Raw genomic sequence first — 19,206 nt, 5'->3', positions numbered from 1 at the left:
CCTGCAGATCCATATGTCGTGGTCCATACTGCAGATGCAAGGCCGTCAGTTACTCCACATGGGGCCAATGCCGTTAGATTGGCTTTATGGGAAACTTCGGTTACATTTGTCTAGTAAAAAAAAGTGTGCTGGGCCAAGCCATTTAGTGAGCTATCTGCTTGCCATTAAAAAAGGGCAGGTATGGAGACTTGGTACAGGAAGGGAGAGGGGAGCCTGGAAGATGAAGCTTCAGGGAGGGCTCAGGGGATGGAGCCACTTGGAGGGCCATGGAAGAGGCACAGGTGATGGAAATGCAGGGGGGCTTGGGTGATAGAACTGAGCTGCGGAGAGGGCCCTCTGACCCCAGCTGACCAAACCTTTGCATGTCTGTTAGGCTGAGACTGACCTGGGTAGATATCATGGGCTGCTCTTGACCACACCTGCTGGCCCAGTAGGCCTGTCTGTGAGGCTTGGAGCACATAAGTCTGGGTTCACTTCATTAGGGTCTGCTTGGCAAGTCCATACATCCTCCAGCTCATGAGGGCCTGGCTGGGGTCCTCACCAATGCCACCTACAACTGTCCATCTGCCCCATGGCAGGGCTGTGAGCTCTGCAGACACCCATAGCGCACGCTGGGGTGTGTAGAGGGGTCAGGTGAGAGGGCCGTGCTCAGATGGGCAGAGGGACGGGATGCATGCTAGTCAGAGATTGACCCTCACCCCGTACCTGAAGCCCCCATTAGCTCCCCAGGATGCAGTACTTGCCTCCTTCTCCCCTCAAAGGCTGAGAACTCGCCAACGGACTCAGTGGCTCCAGGGCCCCGTGGATGGCAGAAAGATGGATGAATCTCTGCTCGACTCCAGCTCTGAGGGCAGAACCTGACTCCAGGAGGGGCCTTGAGTTCTGCCCCCCCCCCCCCGGACCCTCCCCAGAAGCCCGTCCCAAAGGCCCCTGCACTGAGCTCTCCCGTCCCAGTGCTCGATATTTGGTCCTCGATGCTCAGAGCTGAGCTGTTTGCTGAATGATTGATGAGTCACAGGCAGGTGAGCTGCGGAGCTAATTAGGGTTTAATTGGGGCGATGCTCAGAGCTTGTGGAGGGGCCTATGGCACTGGGAGGGGGAGGCTGGAACTGGCCTCGGCCTGCAGCCTCAGCTGAAGCGGGAGCAGACGAGCTTTGCGGGGGTGTGTGTGTGTGGGGCAGGCATGTCTCTGTGTCCCGCTCAGGCCACCGGGCGCCTTTGTATCTGCAGGTCAAGTTCTCCATACACGTGCCGCAGGGAGTCGCTGGTCAGGCTGGCAATCAGCTTTCGGGGCCCGGGCATCCAGGGCCGGAAGACCTCCTCCCACTGCACCGTGGCACCTGGCCGGATCTCCCTGTGGGGGGAGGAGGGAGACTTGAGGGCAGTGGGAGCACCACAGGCCCAGGGTGGTGCTTTCAAGTTGTGGCCAATATTGGAGCCGGTATTGGCCAGTCCATCAGGCCAGGAAAGCCTGGGGAGGGCCCCAGGACATGGCGTCTGGATTCCAGCTCAATGTGAACTGTGACTGACTCCCCTCAGCCACTGGTCATCTCAGCTGATGAGACTGTCCAGATGCCCTGGCTGTCCGAGTCTTGGACATTCCGGGGGGACCCTGTTCCAACCATTTCTGTGCCCGGCACCCTTCAAGCTCTGTCCCCTCCCTGAGCTCGGTCACTTCACAAACCAACATTTTCCCGCACCATCTCTGGGGCCTCGGTCAGGGCAGCAGGAGTAACGGAGGCTTCCGTAGCCAACACTGCCGCTGAGTTCCCCATTTTGGAATTGTGGGCCGGCCACATGACGCCGGTCCCCACGTCCATATCGTGAGTTTCCGTGCGCATACCTCGCTCCGGCCCTGAGGCGTGGCCCTCATCACGCCGGGCCCCTTGGGCACACGGGATCATTCTCCCGTGAGCGGATGGACTGCGGTGTGTGCAAGGGGAAACCGGGCGATTAAGCCCAGTCGGAGCCGGAAACGTTCCTTGCCGTAACTCATGACCCTGAGCTGCCTTTACGGGCAACATCGACCTGGAAGATGAATGTTCATGGAACAAGCCGCTGGTCTCGTGAGGCAGCAGCAGCAGCCACTGCTGCAGGAACTGGGCGTGAAGGAAGGGCTGGGCCCTGTGGGAGCCCGGACAATGAGTTTGGGAGGCCTCACGTGGAGGGGCCCTTTGCTCCACAGAACCAGGATGGAAGCCGGCCTTCATTGCCACCTGACACAAACCCTTCCCTGGCGCCTACCGGAACATCTTCCTCATAGGCAGCATCACACCGGGACCCTCCACGCGCATCCAGACGTTCTGCAGTGGCTCCTTCAGAGGGTTGGTGAACTGCACTGACACCACCATGTCGGAACCGGCCACCTTGGCGCCCCGAACCTGCAATGCAGAGGCCAGGGGAGGGGAGTCAGCGGCCAAGCCCCGGTTCCATCTTGCCCACGGTGTCCTCGAGACCCTGTCCGCCCATCCACAGCCTGTACCCCCAGGCTCTGCCTTGCCAGACAGACCCGCGTTCCCTGTGGCGAGGCCGGAGGCCACCCGTGTCAGGAGCTGGCTTACGGCGTTGCTGGGCAAATGGGCCAAGAAGAGCGTGGAAAATTACTAATTAGAACCATCCTGTCCCCCTCATTATGGAAACCGAACTAATTAGGGCTGCTGCTAATGGCTCGGCCACCAGCTGCGCTTCGCCAGCAGGAGTGGAAGGGCACAGGGCCAGGCCAGGGGCAGCTCTGTCCACGTTTCCTGCCTGCTGCAGGGATCCCTGAGGTCAGGCGGTGACTGGTGGAGGAGGGAGAAGGTGGCAGGCGGGTGGACACAGCCACGGTCCTCCATGGAAATGTTTGTTTATAAAAAATGGGCCAACGACGGGAGGGAGAGAGCTCAGAGGTCCACGGAGGCCAGGTCCCTGCCAGCAGCCTCTGCGTGGCTTGAATGTGTCCCAAATGAAATAAAGCTTGATTGTTGCTGTTCGTTTTGGGGTCACACCTGGAGGTGCTCAGGGGTCACTGCCGGCCATTCTTGCACTCAGGAATCATTCCGGACAGGCCTAGGGGACCGTACGGGATGCCGGAGATCAAACCTAGGCCAGCTGCATACAAGGCAGATGCCCTCCCCGCTGTGCTGTCACTCGGGCCCTGTTGTGTATGTAAATATTTTGGGGGATTACTATGTTGCTCACCCTAATCTGATTAGGTGATTGTGCCCTACCCTAGGGTGTGACCTGGCATTCTGCCCCCACCCTAGGGTAGGACCTGATTCTGCTTCCACCATTGGTTGGTATCTGATCCCACCATTGGGTGGGACCTGACTCTGGACTATAAGAGCAAGGGTCTGTGGAAGGCGAGAGGCTTTTGCTGGCTGGAACTGAATCGGAGTCTTTGGACTTCAGTTTTGTCCATCCGAATAAAGCAAATATTTCCACGAGCCTGATTGTCTGCGAGCTGTTTACCCGCCGTTTCACCTCAGAACCGTGGGCTAGACAGGGTGGCAGACACGTGCTCCGAGCTGGAAGAAAAGGGCCTCATTCTCCATCCCTCCATCAGTCAACCTCTTCAGGGGCTGTCCTGCTACAGGGCCCCAAACAAAGTGTTTTATCTGCACTTGAACTGGGTGATTTCCCAAGTGAAGCGCGGTGTTAGCTGGGCCCGTCTTAGGGGCCATTTCCTGGTCAGGCTCTCACGGTTTAGCATCTCCCCAAGCACACAGATGTGGGCCCCACTGTCTGGCCCAGTGCGACACATGGGACTCCACCCTGAGTGGCCTTCAGCTCCCCAGCACGGAGCTCTGACAGCAGAGGCAAAAATAGTCCCTGGGATTTTTTTTTTTTTTTTTTTTTTACTGGAAATAGCGTCTTTATTTTCTGGAGCCCAGGAAAGGGCCCTTTGAGGCTTCACCCACGGCCCCCTGAGTCGAGCACAGCTGCCGGAAGAAGCCTGACTCTGAACCGACTTGAAAACGGATCCTGTGCCCTCAGCCTTGATCTGCAATGTCCACGAACCCTGAGAGACTTTCCATTTGAGGTCAGGTGGTGCCTGTGGGCCCTATGGGGCCTCCTCTGACTATGCCAGCAGCCCCAGAAAGGCCTCTGATGCCAAACCAGGAGCCTCTGGACCAATGGCCACTTCTTGGGGTCACCCTGACCGAGTGTCTGATGTGGTGGATCAGGGCCTAGTGAGTCAGTTTACCAACACTGTGGCTGGATCTCTGGACCCCGACCCATGGGCAGCACAGCTGGGGCTCTCCTGGGGGTGCAAAAGGGAGGATGGAGGGGAAAGGATGGAGGAGGGGGACGGGGGAAGAGGAGGGGGAGAGAAGGAGAGGAGAAGAGGAAAAAGAAGAGGAAGAAAGGGAGGAAGGGGAGGGGGAGTAAAAGAAGGAGGAGGAGGAGAGGGAGGAAAGGAGGAGGAGAGAGTGAGAGGAGGGAAAGGAGTAGGAAGAGGATGTGGAGGAGGAGAAGGAAAGGAAGAGGAGGAAGAGTGGGAGGAGGGGAGAAGGAAGAAGAGCGTGATGAGGAGAGGGAGGAAAGAAGGAGGAAGAATGGGAAGAGGGGGAGGAGAAGCAGAAAAGGAGGAGAGGGAGGAAAGGAAGAAGAGGAAGAGTGGGAGGAGGAGGAGGAAGATGAGGAGGAGGAAAGAAGAGACAAGAAGACAGAGAGGAGGGGAGGAGGATCAAGGGGAAGGCGAAGAGGAGGAGGAGAGGGAGGAGAGGGGAGCAGGAGGTGAGGGAAGCAGCTTAGCCGCTCCCAGTGAGGCCAGCCAGGAACATCAGTCTTCCTTAAGCCCCTGCCGTGGACACGCTTCATGGTCACGCTCCCGCCTAACTCTCCTTGGGACTGTGAAGGTCCCTGGGGTGTCCCCGAGCCAGGACTTCCAGGAATCAGCTTTGCTCCTAGCTGAAGGAGCTTTAGCTCCAAGCAGCCCCTGGGGTGAACCCCAGCACCCTTCAGGGTCAGGGGTCCATATGTAGGGACACAGGGCTGCAGGGAGACCCCAGACCACAGCCCTGCCTGACTCCCATGTATCGCCACTTCCCTCCTCTCCTCGCCCCGAAATATCTCTGCTCCCTAAAAATAAAAGTGCCGTGGCATCTCCCAGCCGTCAACACATGGGGCGCAGAGAGCCCCCCAGAAGGCAGAAGCACCCACAGCCCATCACAATATTTTGATCGCCGCAGAGCGTGTGTGCGACTCATTAGGGCTGAGTGACGGTCCCTGCGTTTCCCCGCTCAGGCGCTGGGCTCTAGCAGGGCTGTAGGCATGGGGCAACTTGGCCTACACCACACACTGGGGCTCTTGGGGTCCCCTATTCACTGGCTCCTGAGAAACACCCTCATCCAAGGAAGCCTGGGGGTGCCTGGGAAGGACTTAGAGAGAGAAGGAGAGGGGAAGGCTGGGCAGAGGACAGAGGGCAGAAAGCAGAAGGCAGCGGTCAGAAGGCAGAGGGCAAAAGGCCAAGGGCAGAGAGAAGGCAGAGGGCAAAGGGCAGAAGAAGGCAGAGGACAGAGGGCAGAGGGCAGAGCTGGCACAGAACTCTGCTGCTGTCTTGGGCATGGACCTAACTGGAGTGCGTTTCCTGCTCCCTCAGCACCCTGTGTTTCCTATTCAGCTGCTCAAAGGTTGCTCTGGCCTTTACTGCAGCCAAGGAACCCCTGGCCCGCAGCCCTGCCTCCCTCTCTCCATCCCTCTGGGTGCTGTTCTGGGCTGCTGTGCATGGGGGGTCACCTTCCTGAACCCCCCCCATCTTCTGCTGCCAGAGACCCGGAATGGCAGTTCACAGCCTGGTGCTCCCTGCCCAGCAGAGCCTAAGGCTCCCTAGGCTAGGGTCAGAGGCAGAGGTGCCATGAGGCTTTGGAGTTGGGGATCAGCGCAGCGTATGCAGGATTACTCCCACCCCCACCCCCCCACAGCCTGTCAAAGAGCCACAGCTCTTCCGAGGGGATGTGAGCCAGGAGGAAGGACAAGTGTTGCGTACCAGATCCCCCAGCCCAGGAGAGGTTGTGCCCGTGCCCTGTGCTATTTCCCCTGCGCTCCTCCCGATACCCACCCCCTCCAGTTTCCTCTCCCCCTCGAACATTCAGGCTGAAAGGATGAAAGGCCTCTCGGTGCACTGATGCCACATTTCCGCCTCTGTGGGTCCCACACCCTATATCCCTCAGCTAGTATCCCTCATCCCCAAGACTCAGCATTCCCTGCCTGTATCTCTCTTTTGTCTCTGCACCTCCTGTCTCTGGGACTGGTGATTAGGGCTAACAGTTTACGTAGACACGTTTTGGCTCTGCTGTCTGCTGTCTTGAACTGAGTTGGTGTCTTAGGACTGTGGACCTGACTCAGGCCCAACTGGCTACTGCTTGCATTTTGTCCTCCCATGGCCCTGCTAAGGGAAGAGCCTTCAGAGGAGTGCCCGGTGCTTCCTGGTGTGAGACACTTCTGGAGAAAGCGGTTCATCTCTGCCCGGAAATGAAATGCCCTGAGTCAGCCAAGAAGGCGAGTCCTGAGCAGTGTCCTGGGAATCAAGGGGGTATGTTTCCATCACTTTGTGGGGCATGTTTCCACCTGTGAGTGGGGCCCTGACCAGAACGCAGCTCATCTGCAGTTGGGGTCTTATACCGGCTGGTGGCTGGATCTGGCCGTCCCCACAGTGAGGGTTTGTATCACCAGGGTGTCTCCTACGCCCTGTGGGCAGCCTGCAGGGGTGCTACTTGCTGTGCACAGGCCACTTGCTGTGAGCTCCTTGCTGTGAGCTCATGGCCCTTTGAGAGAGGCAGCACAGCCCAGGGGTCCTGTTCTGCACAAAGTCTGCACCCCTGTGCTCCTCTGGTCAGGATACAGGTGGCTTGGGCATGAAGATAGTATCTAGAGGCCAATGGGGTGTCTAAGCTGTGGATGGACCCTGAACTATAGTCTTGGAGCACCTAGAGCACCTGCTCCTGGGGCCTGAGGGGTAGGGCATGGAGTGGTTGACTCTAGAATGGAACCCCCACTAGTAGGCCCAGTAGACCCTTTGCAGTCACCCACTTCCCAACTGCCCTGTCCAGAGAGGCAGATCTCCCCGGACTTTGCTCCCAGCACTGCCCAGGCCTGGCTGCCACATCTCATCAGACCTCCCTTGCATTCGGGGAAGGTATCCTCAGAAAATCACCCTGACAACAAACACGTGTCTGACTCCCGCTCGCTTGTGGAGGAACCAGGGCTCTGTGACTAGCGAGGCTGGTGCATAACCCCGGGCCCAGGCCTGCCCAAGAGTGGGGGCAAATAGGAGCGGAACTGAATCTCATACCTCCTGTGGAAAATGTTAGAGCCAGGGTAGAAAACAGCTCAGCACACATAAAAGCCAGTGATGAAAAAAACACCCTAATGAACACAGGCAGAGCCTGGCCAGACCCTGGCAAAGAAACAGGCAGCCCACAGGCCCCTGGAACACACAAGTCATCATGATACTGGAGAGACAGGAGCTTCCACTCCATAGCTAGAGAAGGGATGGAGGCTGGCGGGACACAGGAAAGAACCAGGTCACCGCAGCTGGGGAGGCACAGTGGCTCAGGACACAGAAATCAGACACGGATCTGCAGGAGATCCCCTAGCCCCACGCCCAGGCATCGATCCCAGGGACACAAGCTCTGAAAGTTTGCACACCCATGTTCAGGCAGGGCTACTTCCAGGAGAATAGCTGCAGGTGAACAGAGAGCTATGGCGGAGGATTCTGGCCCTGACAGTGGGGAAAGAGAAAACCAGACCTTGGTTACAGCAGGGAAAGAACTGGAGGAGTCAGGAAAGTATTTTGGGAGAAAGACAATCTTCTGTGAGACAGAGACAAAGGAGGAGCCCATACCCAGTTTGAGTAAACCCTGGACTCTGACCTCAGCGCCTTGGCTGTGAGTGGGCTGGCCGCTGAGGGATTCAGGGGCTTTGTGGGAGGACCTTAGCACTCGGAGGTGGATTTCGTGGCAACATTATACATCCCTAGTACAAATAGCTACAGTCTGGAAAGCCAGCAATACCTCCATAAAATAAAAATATAAAACACCAGACAGAGAAGCAAAATAAAAGCCCAGTAAACCCAACAAACAATAAGTCATAAAAGCAGAAAAGTGGTTATTTTGGTTAGGACACTTCTGACTAGAAAAGGCATGTGGAAACTTTCCGAGGTGTTGGTGTTCTGTATTCATCTGGTCAGTGGCTCTGAGACATATCAGTCCATCCACTCCTCCATCCACTGACGCACATGCTCATCCATTAACCCACTCATCTGCCTGCCTAACCATCTATCCATCCATCCATTCATTCATTCATCTATCCATATATCCATCCATTAACCCATTCATATATTCATCTGTCAATCCATCCACTTATCCCCTATCTATCCATTCATCCATCTATTAACCTATACATCCATCCATCCTTTTATCTATCCTTGCATGCATGCTTCTGTCCATCGATCCTATTTCTCCTTACAGGCATTCATCTATACACCCACCTATTCATCCACCCACCCATCCATCCATCCATCCATCCATCCATCCATTCATCTACCCACCCACCCATTCATTTATCTATCATATATCTATCCATCCATTAACCTATCAGTCTATCCATCTGTCTATCCATCCACTCATCCAACACCCACCCATCCATCCATCCACCTATACATCCATCCATTTGTCCAATCATCCTTCTATCTATCCTTGCATGAATGCTTCTGTTCATCAAACTTATCTCTCCTTACAGGCATTTATCTACCCACCCAACTACTCATCCACCCATCTGTCCATCCTATCATCCGTCCATTTATCAATATATTCATTCACCCACCCACCTATCCATCCATCCCTCCATCCACCTCTCCACCCGCCCACCCACCCATCATTCATCCACCACCCACCACTCACACACATGTCCATTCTTTCACCTGTTGCTGACTCATACACATACCCATAGGCATGTGCATGCACAGATCCCTCCCATCCCCTCCTCCCCCTCTGTGCAGCACCGCCATGCACTAAACTCCTCAGCCACTCGCTCTCCCACACCCAGTCGTGTCTCAGAACTCGACGGTCCCGTCCACGAGCAGGTGGGCTGGTTCCGGCGGCTTCCGTTTGATGCCTGCCCGACCTACTTCGTGCAGAAGACGCTGCGAGTTGTTGGTGTGCGCCTCCAGCCCACAGCCTCCCTTCTCCACAAGTGTGTTATACCCACAGGTTGTATTTATATCTGCAGCCACATCTATATATTTAAATCTGGAGAGGAGAGCGGAGTGTTACATGCACACAGCTATATATAGGGCGCTTGCTTCTTTCAAAGAACAGGAGGTTCCTAGCTTCTCTTTGATAACATTTTTTTCCTTTTTTGAGTAGAACGCACACAGCCCCCATGCACACGTTCACCTGCACACCTGCATTCACGCACAAGAGGCGTCCAAGGGCCCTGTCCACAGCCCAGATCCCCCGGGGAAGAGACGTAGCCTGACCTGGATGGTGAGCGTGGGGATAGTCAGCACCCTGGACTTCTGCTTGGCCAGCACGTCCCTGGTCTCGTTGACTCGGGCAGTGACGAAGAAGTGCAGTGAGGCCTGTTCCAGCAGCTGCCCCATGTACTCACCGGCGTGGACCAGCACTTCTTCTCTCTTGGCTGGCGGGAAGAAAAGGAGGCTGTGGCACTGGGAGCTGGAGCACTGACCCTTCGTACCCCTCACTTCCCTCTGGCCCTACTTCTGACATTGCGGGAGGGTCTGAGGAGACAGAGAGTGGAGGAGTACCGCCTGCCCACAGACGCGTGTCCCTGTGCCTTGCAGGATACTTGGTGCGGCCGCACAGTGGTTTGGGCCTGTTACCTGAGCAGGTGGAGGCCTAGAATGGAGAGTCACAGGACTATGTGTGTCTGCCCTGCACCTTTGGGCCTGGCTGAGCCCAGTGGTCAGCTCTGGGCCCTGTCCCTGCACCACAGCTCTGGATTCCCAGCTGGCCGTGGGGGAATCTGGTGCCCAGAAGCCAAGACCAGAGTCCCGCTGCCCCCTGGAACCCCAAGGCCTTGGAGTCCAGCTTGGTCACCGTGTCTGCTCAGTGCTGGCATGTGGGCAGTTAGACTGATGCAGGGCAGCTGAGTGCCCCAGGCCTGTCCCACCCCTGGCACCCCCCCCCCACAGTCTCTTAACCCATCCCCTAACCTCCCCCAGGGTCTGCTTCTATCTGGAACGCCTGTGGCTGCCTCTGCTGTGGTATTGGGAGGTGACGGCAAGGACAAAGCTACCGAGCCTCAGAGCCCAGGACAGGCACAGTGGCACCATCCGCCAGGGCGCCCTGCCCTTGCCCTACCACACGTTTGGGCAGCATCTGTCCATCCCGCCAACACCCACTGCCAGCTGGCCAAATTGGCCAAGTTCCTGGCACTGTCCCACTTCGCCCTTCACAGCTGCAACCTTGCCATGCCTGTCTTTGACCCTGAACTCGATCTTTCTGCCTAACGTCCCAGGTCCAGACAGGGCATGGTCCAGGCTGTGGGCCTTGCTCCAGGGGGCATGGCCAGCGAGGTCTGGCAGGTCAAGCGGAGCAGCCGGCCCTAGCCAGGCTGTTTTCCGTGAAGCTGCAGGCTGGGGAAACTCTGCTTTCTCAGCACATCTGTGGCCACCGCTCAGGTGGCCCACACCGGCCCAGCACCGGGCACGGAGGCCTGGAATAGCACGTTATATAAGCTCAGCTCTGCACGGCTCTGGACAATGGTGATTAAGCCTGGCTAGAGCAAGGACAGGGCTGTTCCCAGCAGAGGCCACGCCTGCTGCAGGGGCTGGTCTTGGGAGACTCAGCCTGGCCTCCCCTCCTTCCCAGAGGCGGTGGAAGCTAAATATATCCGTGCCAGCTCGCACCTGGGAAGGTGCTGCCAGGTCTGGGTGATTCGAATCTTTCTCCTGCCCACGCACTTTCCGTAGCAAAGTGGTGCAGGCTGGGGGGGGGGGGTGAGGTGCTGGCAGCCCCCTGCTTTCTCCACTGCTCCCCAGCTCTGCCTGACCTGTGTCCTGCCCGGACCTTGTCTGTCTGCAACTCCCCACTGGGCAAGGCCCAGCTCCAGGCTCAGGCTCCTCCTTGTATCCTGAATGATGACCCAGAAGGACTGGGCAGGAAGGACTGGCGGGGACTGGACAGGACCTAGGGCCACAGCCTCCAGCCCTGGACCCTGAGGCCTGCTGGGCCCTGCCTGATTCTTGCCTGCCTCTTCCTCCTTTCCTCATCTGCCTCTACTCCCTCCTGCAGCCACACACCCCATCTGTCACCACGGGGGGTGGGCTCAGCCCCCAGAACATTCCCACAGGCGCATGCCAGCTCCCTCGCCCACAAGCCTCAGCAGAGCGACATGTCTCCAGGCTGTCCCCGAGCGCCTCCTCCATCAGACATGCCATTTCCACCACCTCCTCCATTAGGCACGCCATTCCCTTGCCTCCTCCATCAGATATGCCATTTTCCTGTAACCGTGTGTGTGTGTGTGTGTGTGTGTGTGTGTGTGTGTGTGTGTGTGTGTGTGTGTGTGTATTTTGTCCTGCCAGGCCCCAAACCTCTGTCCCCACTTGGGGTGAGCCCATGGCCCCTTGCTCTTCATGAGGTCCCAGCACTAGGGGGGGTTCAACGCTCTCTGCCCACTTTCCGCCCTGGCGCTCAGGGTCCAGTGCAGTGTCTGCCTACACCACGGAGAAGGACAGCTTACAGGACAGTGGCTCCAGCGCCACCTCAAAGGTCTCCTTCTTGAACTCAGTCTTGGACACGCCCGTGTAGAAGGTGATGTTCCCCGACAGGTAGGCAGACAGCGTATAGCGGCGGGAGCTGTTGTTCTGGAAGGTGATGGTGACTGTGAAGTCCTGGCCTAGCACCGCGTGTTCGACCTCGAAGTCCATGTCCACGTCGGCACTTGGTTGGTCACGGCCCTCCGTAGACGTCGCCTTCTTGGCCCCGTACATGAGGGCCGTTTTCCAGGGCCAGTCGCTCTTCCTCCTGGCCTGCAGGACATAGAGCCTGGGAGAAGGCTCGAGAGCTGGTCCTGGAGACCGCCCCATTTCCCCCCCACCTCCAGGACCCTCACAGCCCCTTCAGAGTCCCCAAAGCCCTGCCCTGTGGACTCCCTGCCCACAGCACTGTTTACGTGGGTCTGGCTATCTTTGTGTCAGTGTCTGGTTCTACTGGTCATGGATATGTGTGAGTCTGGCCCCCGCAACATGGCCTGTGCTATGTGTGTGAGTGTGACCCCAGCAATGTGCCTGTAGAAGTGTGAGTCTGTCCCCAGCAGTGTGCCCTCTAGACATGTGAGTCTGACCCAGGCAGGGTATCCTATGCAGTGTGTGAGTCTGACCCCAGCAGTAGATGTGTAGACGTGGCCCATAGATGTGTGAGAATGGCCTCCTCCAGCAGCATGGCATGTGTCTATATGAGTCTGTCTCCAACAGCGTGACCTGTAGACATGTGAATCTGCCCTGCCCGGGCAGTGTGGCCTTTGAACTGTGTGAGTCTGGCTGCCACAGCGTGGCCTGTGCATATTTGAGTCTGGCCCCCAGGAGCATGGCCTTGCACGTGTGTGAGCTCTGGCACTTGTTATTGGACCAGCCTTGGTGATCAAAGGCAGCTAATAGAGATCATGGGGCCACAGAAGAATGGGTTGGGGGTTGTGAGGCTGAGCCTGGCCGAGTGTTCCAGGAGTTAGGCAGGACCATTAGCTCCTTGGATCGGCTCCAACTATGCATTTAGGTGAAATGAAGGAGGAAAGAGCCGGCTGCAGATGGTGGGGCACAGAGGGGTCTAGGGGGAGGAGGATGCAGAAGGCAGGTGGGCAGATATGAGGGTCTTAAAAAGAGTGAGGTGAGGAATGGTATGAGGTGTAGTGTGAGGGGTGGTATGATGAGTGACATGAAAGGTAATGTGAGGGTATTATGAGGGGTTAGGGTTAGGTGAGGGAGATATCGTGAGGGCTATAGTGAGGGGTGACGTGAGAGACGATGTGCAGTCTGAGGGAGGGCACACAGACCCCAACTGCCAAGCCACTGCTCCTGTGGATTCACCTTCTGAGAACTTGTAGGTGTCGGTGACGTCCATCATGCCATCCCCTCCAAGCTGTTTGGTCACAATCAGTTTCCCAATGTGGGTGGTATCAATGGCTTCCACCAAGTGTGAGCCGTCCTTCTTCACGGTGATATAGATGAGGTCACTGTTGACCTGACAAGGGACAGCAGAGGTCAGTACCCAGAGGCTTGTGCCTCCCAGATGTGGGGTGCGTAGGGTGGTGAGTACCTTAGTGTGCCTCCCATGGGTAGGTGAGCCTTAGGACATAGGGGGATTGAAATTCAGGAACTTGGGGGTTGGTTGAACTATTTCTTTGTCTTCTTTTCTTGCTATAAACTCCACCTCCTGAGAGGAGATTGAATCTGCCCCTTTGCTGTCTGGACATTCTTCACCTTATGGTGGAGGGGAATGTATTTCTGGAGGACCCAGGATGAAAGGGAGACATGCCTGGGAGGGGTGCCCATCCCTGCATTAGCACGTTATTTTTGGGGGGGTCTGTTTGGCTGTCCCAGAACAGGGGGAGGAAGAGGGTCAATGCTTCTGGGGAGCCCTGACACGTTGATGACTGGCTGATCTGACCCTGGAACCACCTACTTCAGAGTTTCTTCTATGAGAGCCATGAAACACTGATTCTGTTCCTCCTTTAGTTAGTTGTTACTTGCTCTTGCAGACAAAAAACATCTCAATGAAGAGATAAAATTAGCATGTCTGGGAGGGATTTGGGCCATTTCGAGTTTGTCCATCATGGAAAACCAGGTTTATTTTGGACCTTGGAAGTGGGTCTGGATACCACAAAGGCTTCTGAATCTGAGGGGCCTTCTGATCTGGCCTCTCATTTGCTTTCTAGAGACAGGGACTGAGCTTGCAGCATCCTATTGCCTTTACAAAGACAGCCTGGGATTCACCCCTTAGCAGGGATGCAGGTAGGAAACAGAACTTGGAGCCAGAGGGGTCTTGCTAAATATTTCCAATCCCTCTCAGTTCTTCCTCTTAAATTGAGCAATAAAGGCTCCTGCTCAGCATGGCTGGAAGAATGGAGGGAGACAAATGCATGTGAAGTACTTGTTCTTACGTGCAGTCCAGAGCAAACATTCCCCCAATATTATCAATGATGACAATAAATCATATACATGCTACTGGGTATAGTTCAAGGGCCTGCATGGTGAACACAATAGATTCTTGCACTGCCCTTGGGGGTCCTCATTCTAGTGAGGGGGTGAAGCCTCAGAATCACAGGTGGGGACTTGAAAAGCATAGCTATTCCAGAAGGTCTTCGGAAATACACGAGGACCACTAAATCTTCCATCAAGTCTGTTGGACACCACCTGAAGACCTGTTGCAATATCTAGTGGTAATTTATCCAAATGCATGTCAGTTCTCGAGGAGGGTCGAGAGGAGACTGGGAAGTAGAAGCCACGCAGACACTCAGAAGATGATGAGAAGGTTAGTGAACGAAAGGTTCTTATGGGAAGTGTTCTAAGGACACCAGTCAGCATTCAGCCCAGCCAGTTAACCAACCAACCAGCAACAACCACCAAATGAGTCATCATCCAACCAACCTAATTAGCCAAGATAAGACCAACTGACCAATCACCAACGAACCAACTACCTAACCACTGTCCAAGAAGGAAACAAGAAGGAAACCAACAAACTAACCAGAAACCAGACAACCAACCAGCTACAAACTAGACAACTCCCATCTGCCTATCTATCCACCCAAACAACCCACCTACCCACCCACCCACTTGCCCAACCGACTAACAACCTACCACCCACCCACCACCACCCACACTACTCACCCACCAACCATATAACCAACCAGCCAAGGAACCTACCATCTACCCAGTCAGCCAACCAATTAACCAACTACTCTCCCCACCACTCAACCATCCACTACCCAACCAAACAACCACCCACCCATCTATCCACCCAGTCAACCACCCACCCACCAACCATATAACCAACCAGCCAACGAACCTACCATCTATCCAGTCAGCCAACCAATTAACCAACTACTCTCCCCACCACCCACTCAACCATCCACTACCCAACCAAACAACCACCCACCCATCTATCCACCCACTCAACCACCCACCTACTCACCCAACCAATCAACCACTTACGCAAGCAACCAAGCAACTGCGGCCCAGAAACCAAGCAACCACCCCACCCACCCAACCAAGGAACCCACACAGGTTCACAGAAAACAGAGTTGTTTGGGAGAGGTGGAGACGGTCCCTCGTTGAGGGGTGGGATCACTGGTGTGTGCATGAGTGCTGTCATCAGGAAGGCACAATAAATAAGCACAGCCTTAAATAGCAGCCAGAGCCCGATGAGAATAAACAATCACATGAAAACAAGCAAACAGCGCTGAGCAGGGGTAGAGGAACAGAAGCAGGAAAGGGTCCAGAGAAAGACAGAGGGAGGCAAGGGCTGGGCTGCTGGGTGGGGGCTCTGTGTCGGATGCATTTCCTTAATTGCTCCTCACACCTCACTGAGTCCTGCGAGTGCATCCTTCCCCCCTCCGCAACAGGACCCCCTGAAGGACTTGGGGAGAAGGAAAGTAATGGTCTCTCTGGTTTCCTGAACTGGCCGTAAGGCCATGACGTCACGTCACAGTCCCTTCAGGACCATGAACGCACCACGCACCACAACGGCTGGCGCTGAGGCATCTCTGTGCTGGGGTCTCAGATTTCTTGGGGGTGAAAACACAGCCCCTCCCCTCAGTGCTAATCAGGCTTGGCAGCGCTCGCCATATGGTGCGAAAAGCTGAGGTTGGAACTGGGAATCAGGACAGGAGATGACAGAGCAGACATCTCCGAAATATTTGTCATTTCAGGAACAGGAAAATGATGGCAACTTTGAATGAGCTTTCCTGCGAGCTGGCTCAGCCCTCGAGGAGGCCTCGCCATGCTCGCTGCTCCTCCTCCACAACGGTAAATAACCCCCAACAGCCAGGCTACAAACGGCTTTGGTTCCAGCCGACGCTGAGCAGGAGCAGAGGATGTCGCAGGCCCCAGAGCACGGCTGAGAGTGGCGTGGCTCGGGGGAGAAGGAGAAGGAGAAGGAGAAGGAGGGGCTGCATCAGCTGCTGCGAGGCTCCTCGTCTCTGTGCTCATCCACAGGTTCAGCGGCTTCGGCAGCTGAGCAGACTCCGGAGCACTGAGCCTGGAAAGCAGCGGAGGGGCGTCCCCACCTGAGCCCAGACTTGGAGCCTCCAGTACTGTACTAGGGAACTCGACTTCCCATCACTCGAGGCTCTCTCTCCTCCACCTCCTGCTCCAAACACACACACACACACAACACACCAAGCTGCACATGTGCAAGGAAACACACATGGTTCCAATGAACACACATGTGCACTCATCATGCACATGGACACATATAGACACATCAACACAGGCACTCACAATGTTTGCACATGTGTGTAGCGCATAGCACAGACATGTACTGTCTCGTTGCAATGAACACACACAGTGTACTCCCTTGCACACAGCGCGCTCACTACCTGCACAAGGCACTCCGCACACAAGTGCAAGCACTCTCCTGCCTTGTGGCGGAGCTGTTCCAGCCGCAATCTCGCCTGCTCTCGGCCTCCCCGATATACCCCCACTGCTCCCTCCACCCCCAATCCCTCCCCCCTCTCTCCTCTCCCCCCCCCCCCAACTCCCTCTGCTGAGCTCCCAGCCCTGCAGGCAACTGAGCTGTGCGTGCTTCTCTGCAAACCCCTTCTGAATTCCAGGTCACCTGTTGGCCTCTGGTGACCCGACCCAGTCCTGCATTTGGTGCCTCCACCCACGCCCAGCTGATTCACCCGTCCTCCTCCTCCGTGTCCTCCAATGCAGACACCGCTCTGGAATCGTCTTGGCTCCGGCTCACCCCTTTTACAAACTTCTTGCCAGAAAGATGCTCAAAAAATACCGAGTCCAGCTACTGCTGTGTCTGCCCACACTCAGGAGGCTGAGAAGCGCTGGGCCTAGGTGCTGCTCCAAAGCTGCCCCTCCACTCCCCACCCCGCTCATCCCTCTCGTTTCCACACGGGCTCCTCCATGAACAGTGCTCAAGGGGGCTGACTCGTGCTCAGGGCTCAGGCCTGTCCTGGGCTTGAACCTGGCAAATCACAACGCAGTCTCTTGCATGCACCTGAGGCAGTGCTGGTGACCTCCAGCTCTGCAGCCCTCGAATGAGTCCATGTGCTCGGGTCAAGCACTGACGTGACCGCTGGCCTCTATGAGCCACTCAGGATCCCTAAACTCTGCCCGGGAGATCCTGCGACTTCGTCCCTCCACCTCTCGGCGGTCAACGGGCATTGATCAGAGCCCAGGGTGTGGCTCAGCGGAGGGGTCTGGCACAAGTGAGGACAGTTTCCTTTCCAGCACCACTAGGCTGAGCACGTGGGGGGTAGCCCCTCACAGACACTGGTGCACGGAACTGTGAGAACCTCATGTGGTCCAGCTTCCCATCTGCCTGGCCACAAACTTCTGAGCACGCTCCCATCTCAGGTGCTCCCCACCACTTCCTTTCAGCAGGACACTCTTCCCCACTGCTCCCCATCCGGGGTCAACTCCAGTCACCTTGAAGGGCTTCCCACTGCCCCCCAACCATGCCCTTTGCCCGTTGTGTCCTCCTGGTACAGAAGAATCAGCCGCAGGTGGGGCTGTGAATCTCCACAGCGAGAGGGAAGAAGGACAGTGGACAAGAGCCAGGGCAGTGAGTCTCAGTGGGGGGAACAGGGGCACTGGGTGCCCAGAGCACAGCAGGACACCAACGTTCATGGACACAGCAGAGAGTGGGCAGGACACCAGCTGCAGAAAGGCAAGTGGGGGACACATGGTGGCCCCTTCTCAGGGACCTGCTGACGGGCGGACCCTGGCAGCTTGTAACTGGAACAGCGCCACTTTCTGGGAACAAGGACGGAAGAAAAACTCTGTCCTTGGTGCTGAAACCCAGATGCGGCGTCAGGGCTGCCAACAAGGCATGTGCGGTAGGTCAGGGCTGGCCAGTGCCCCCAGACACATAGGGATGTGTCCAGCCTGCCGTGCCAGCCCTCCACCCCTACCTAGGAGGCCACTGGGGACATCAGCGCTGCTCAGGGTGAGGCCCTCAAGTGATACACTCCTTCCTGCCCCAACAAACTCGCTCCCTCTTCCAAGCCAGCTCTGCGCCCAGAGAGTCACCCAGCTCAGCCTAATGCCACACGGCCCCACACATCTGCTCTAACAGTCCACCTTGCATCCTGGACACTGAGCTCAGGAAAGGGGACCACGGTCGAGGAGACAGAAAGGAAGAGGAGAAAGGCAGTGCAGGTAATGCTGATTGGCTGAAACCAATAAGGAATGATCCAGAACGTTGCTGTGCATGGAGGGGAGAGGAGGTGCAGCTCCGGCTGTGCCCAGGATTGGGGACAGTGGGGAGAGGGGGCGTGGGAAGCTGAGTCATGGATCACTCCAATCCAAAGCGATATCCCCTGGGACTTCAGCCCCCAAGCCAAGTCCCCTCCTGCGTTCAGCGGCTAGAGGCCCTGGTGGAGACTGGGCGGGGAGCTGAGCCCATGCCAAAGCCTTTCTCAGGGGGAGCAGAGGAGCGAGAACAACCTGCAGTGCCCCAACACACCCCAATGCCCCATCTATATTTAATCACAGGACAATTGCATTAGCGGCTCTTAGGGAATTTTCTTGGAGGGACCCTGCCACCCTGCTCTCATGGAGCATAGCTCTGAATCTGAAAAGCCCCCAAAGAGGCTCTTGGGGCCCCTACACTTCCACATCTTCCACATGGTGGCTGGAGGATGAGGTAGGGAAAGGATCCTCGCAGAAGAATTTGTGAGCAGCAAATGAGACTGGTGGTGCTCAAAGGCTCAGTCACAGCTTCATGGCCACCCCAGCATGCTGCCTGCTCCCCAAGTTTCCCCCTCCGTCCCCAGGATCTAGGGGCTTTGGCCTTTTTGGAGGCCCCCAGCTGAGCACCCCTCCTCCCTGTTGGGATGTCTAAGATGCCCCTGAAGGCCCCAAGGAAAGGGCTGCAGTATCATCTCCTGTAGGCGATGTCATCTTGCACTCACCTCTGCGAAGACAAATGGAGCATCAAACTGGAAGCAGACGTGGCCATGCTTTATGGCCTGCACAGACGCAGGGCCGCAGCGGTACATGCCTGCGGGGAGGGCGTGAGCTGACCT

At 56.4% G+C, this 19,206-nt stretch overlaps 1 protein-coding gene across 1 annotated transcript in view; it reads right to left on the bottom strand.

Annotated features, from left to right (window-relative positions):
- Positions 1–1,197: 1,197 nt before the first annotated feature.
- Positions 1,198–19,206, bottom strand: part of F13A1 (coagulation factor XIII A chain) — a 59,864-nt gene continuing 41,855 nt past the window's right edge. Inside the window, 7 exon segments of the mRNA XM_049764959.1 lie at positions 1,198–1,354; positions 2,245–2,381; positions 9,464–9,624; positions 11,689–11,947; positions 11,949–11,977; positions 13,031–13,184; positions 19,093–19,181. Coding sequence (XP_049620916.1) covers positions 1,201–1,354; positions 2,245–2,381; positions 9,464–9,624; positions 11,689–11,947; positions 11,949–11,977; positions 13,031–13,184; positions 19,093–19,181 — 983 coding nt within the window. The 3' untranslated portion in view covers positions 1,198–1,200.

The sequence above is a fragment of the Suncus etruscus genome, chromosome 18 (assembly GCF_024139225.1).
Source record: "Suncus etruscus isolate mSunEtr1 chromosome 18, mSunEtr1.pri.cur, whole genome shotgun sequence".
NCBI classification, from domain to species: domain Eukaryota; kingdom Metazoa; phylum Chordata; class Mammalia; order Eulipotyphla; family Soricidae; genus Suncus; species Suncus etruscus.
Note: the sequence above shows the minus strand (reverse complement) of the source record. Positions and strands in the feature narration are given on the sequence as shown.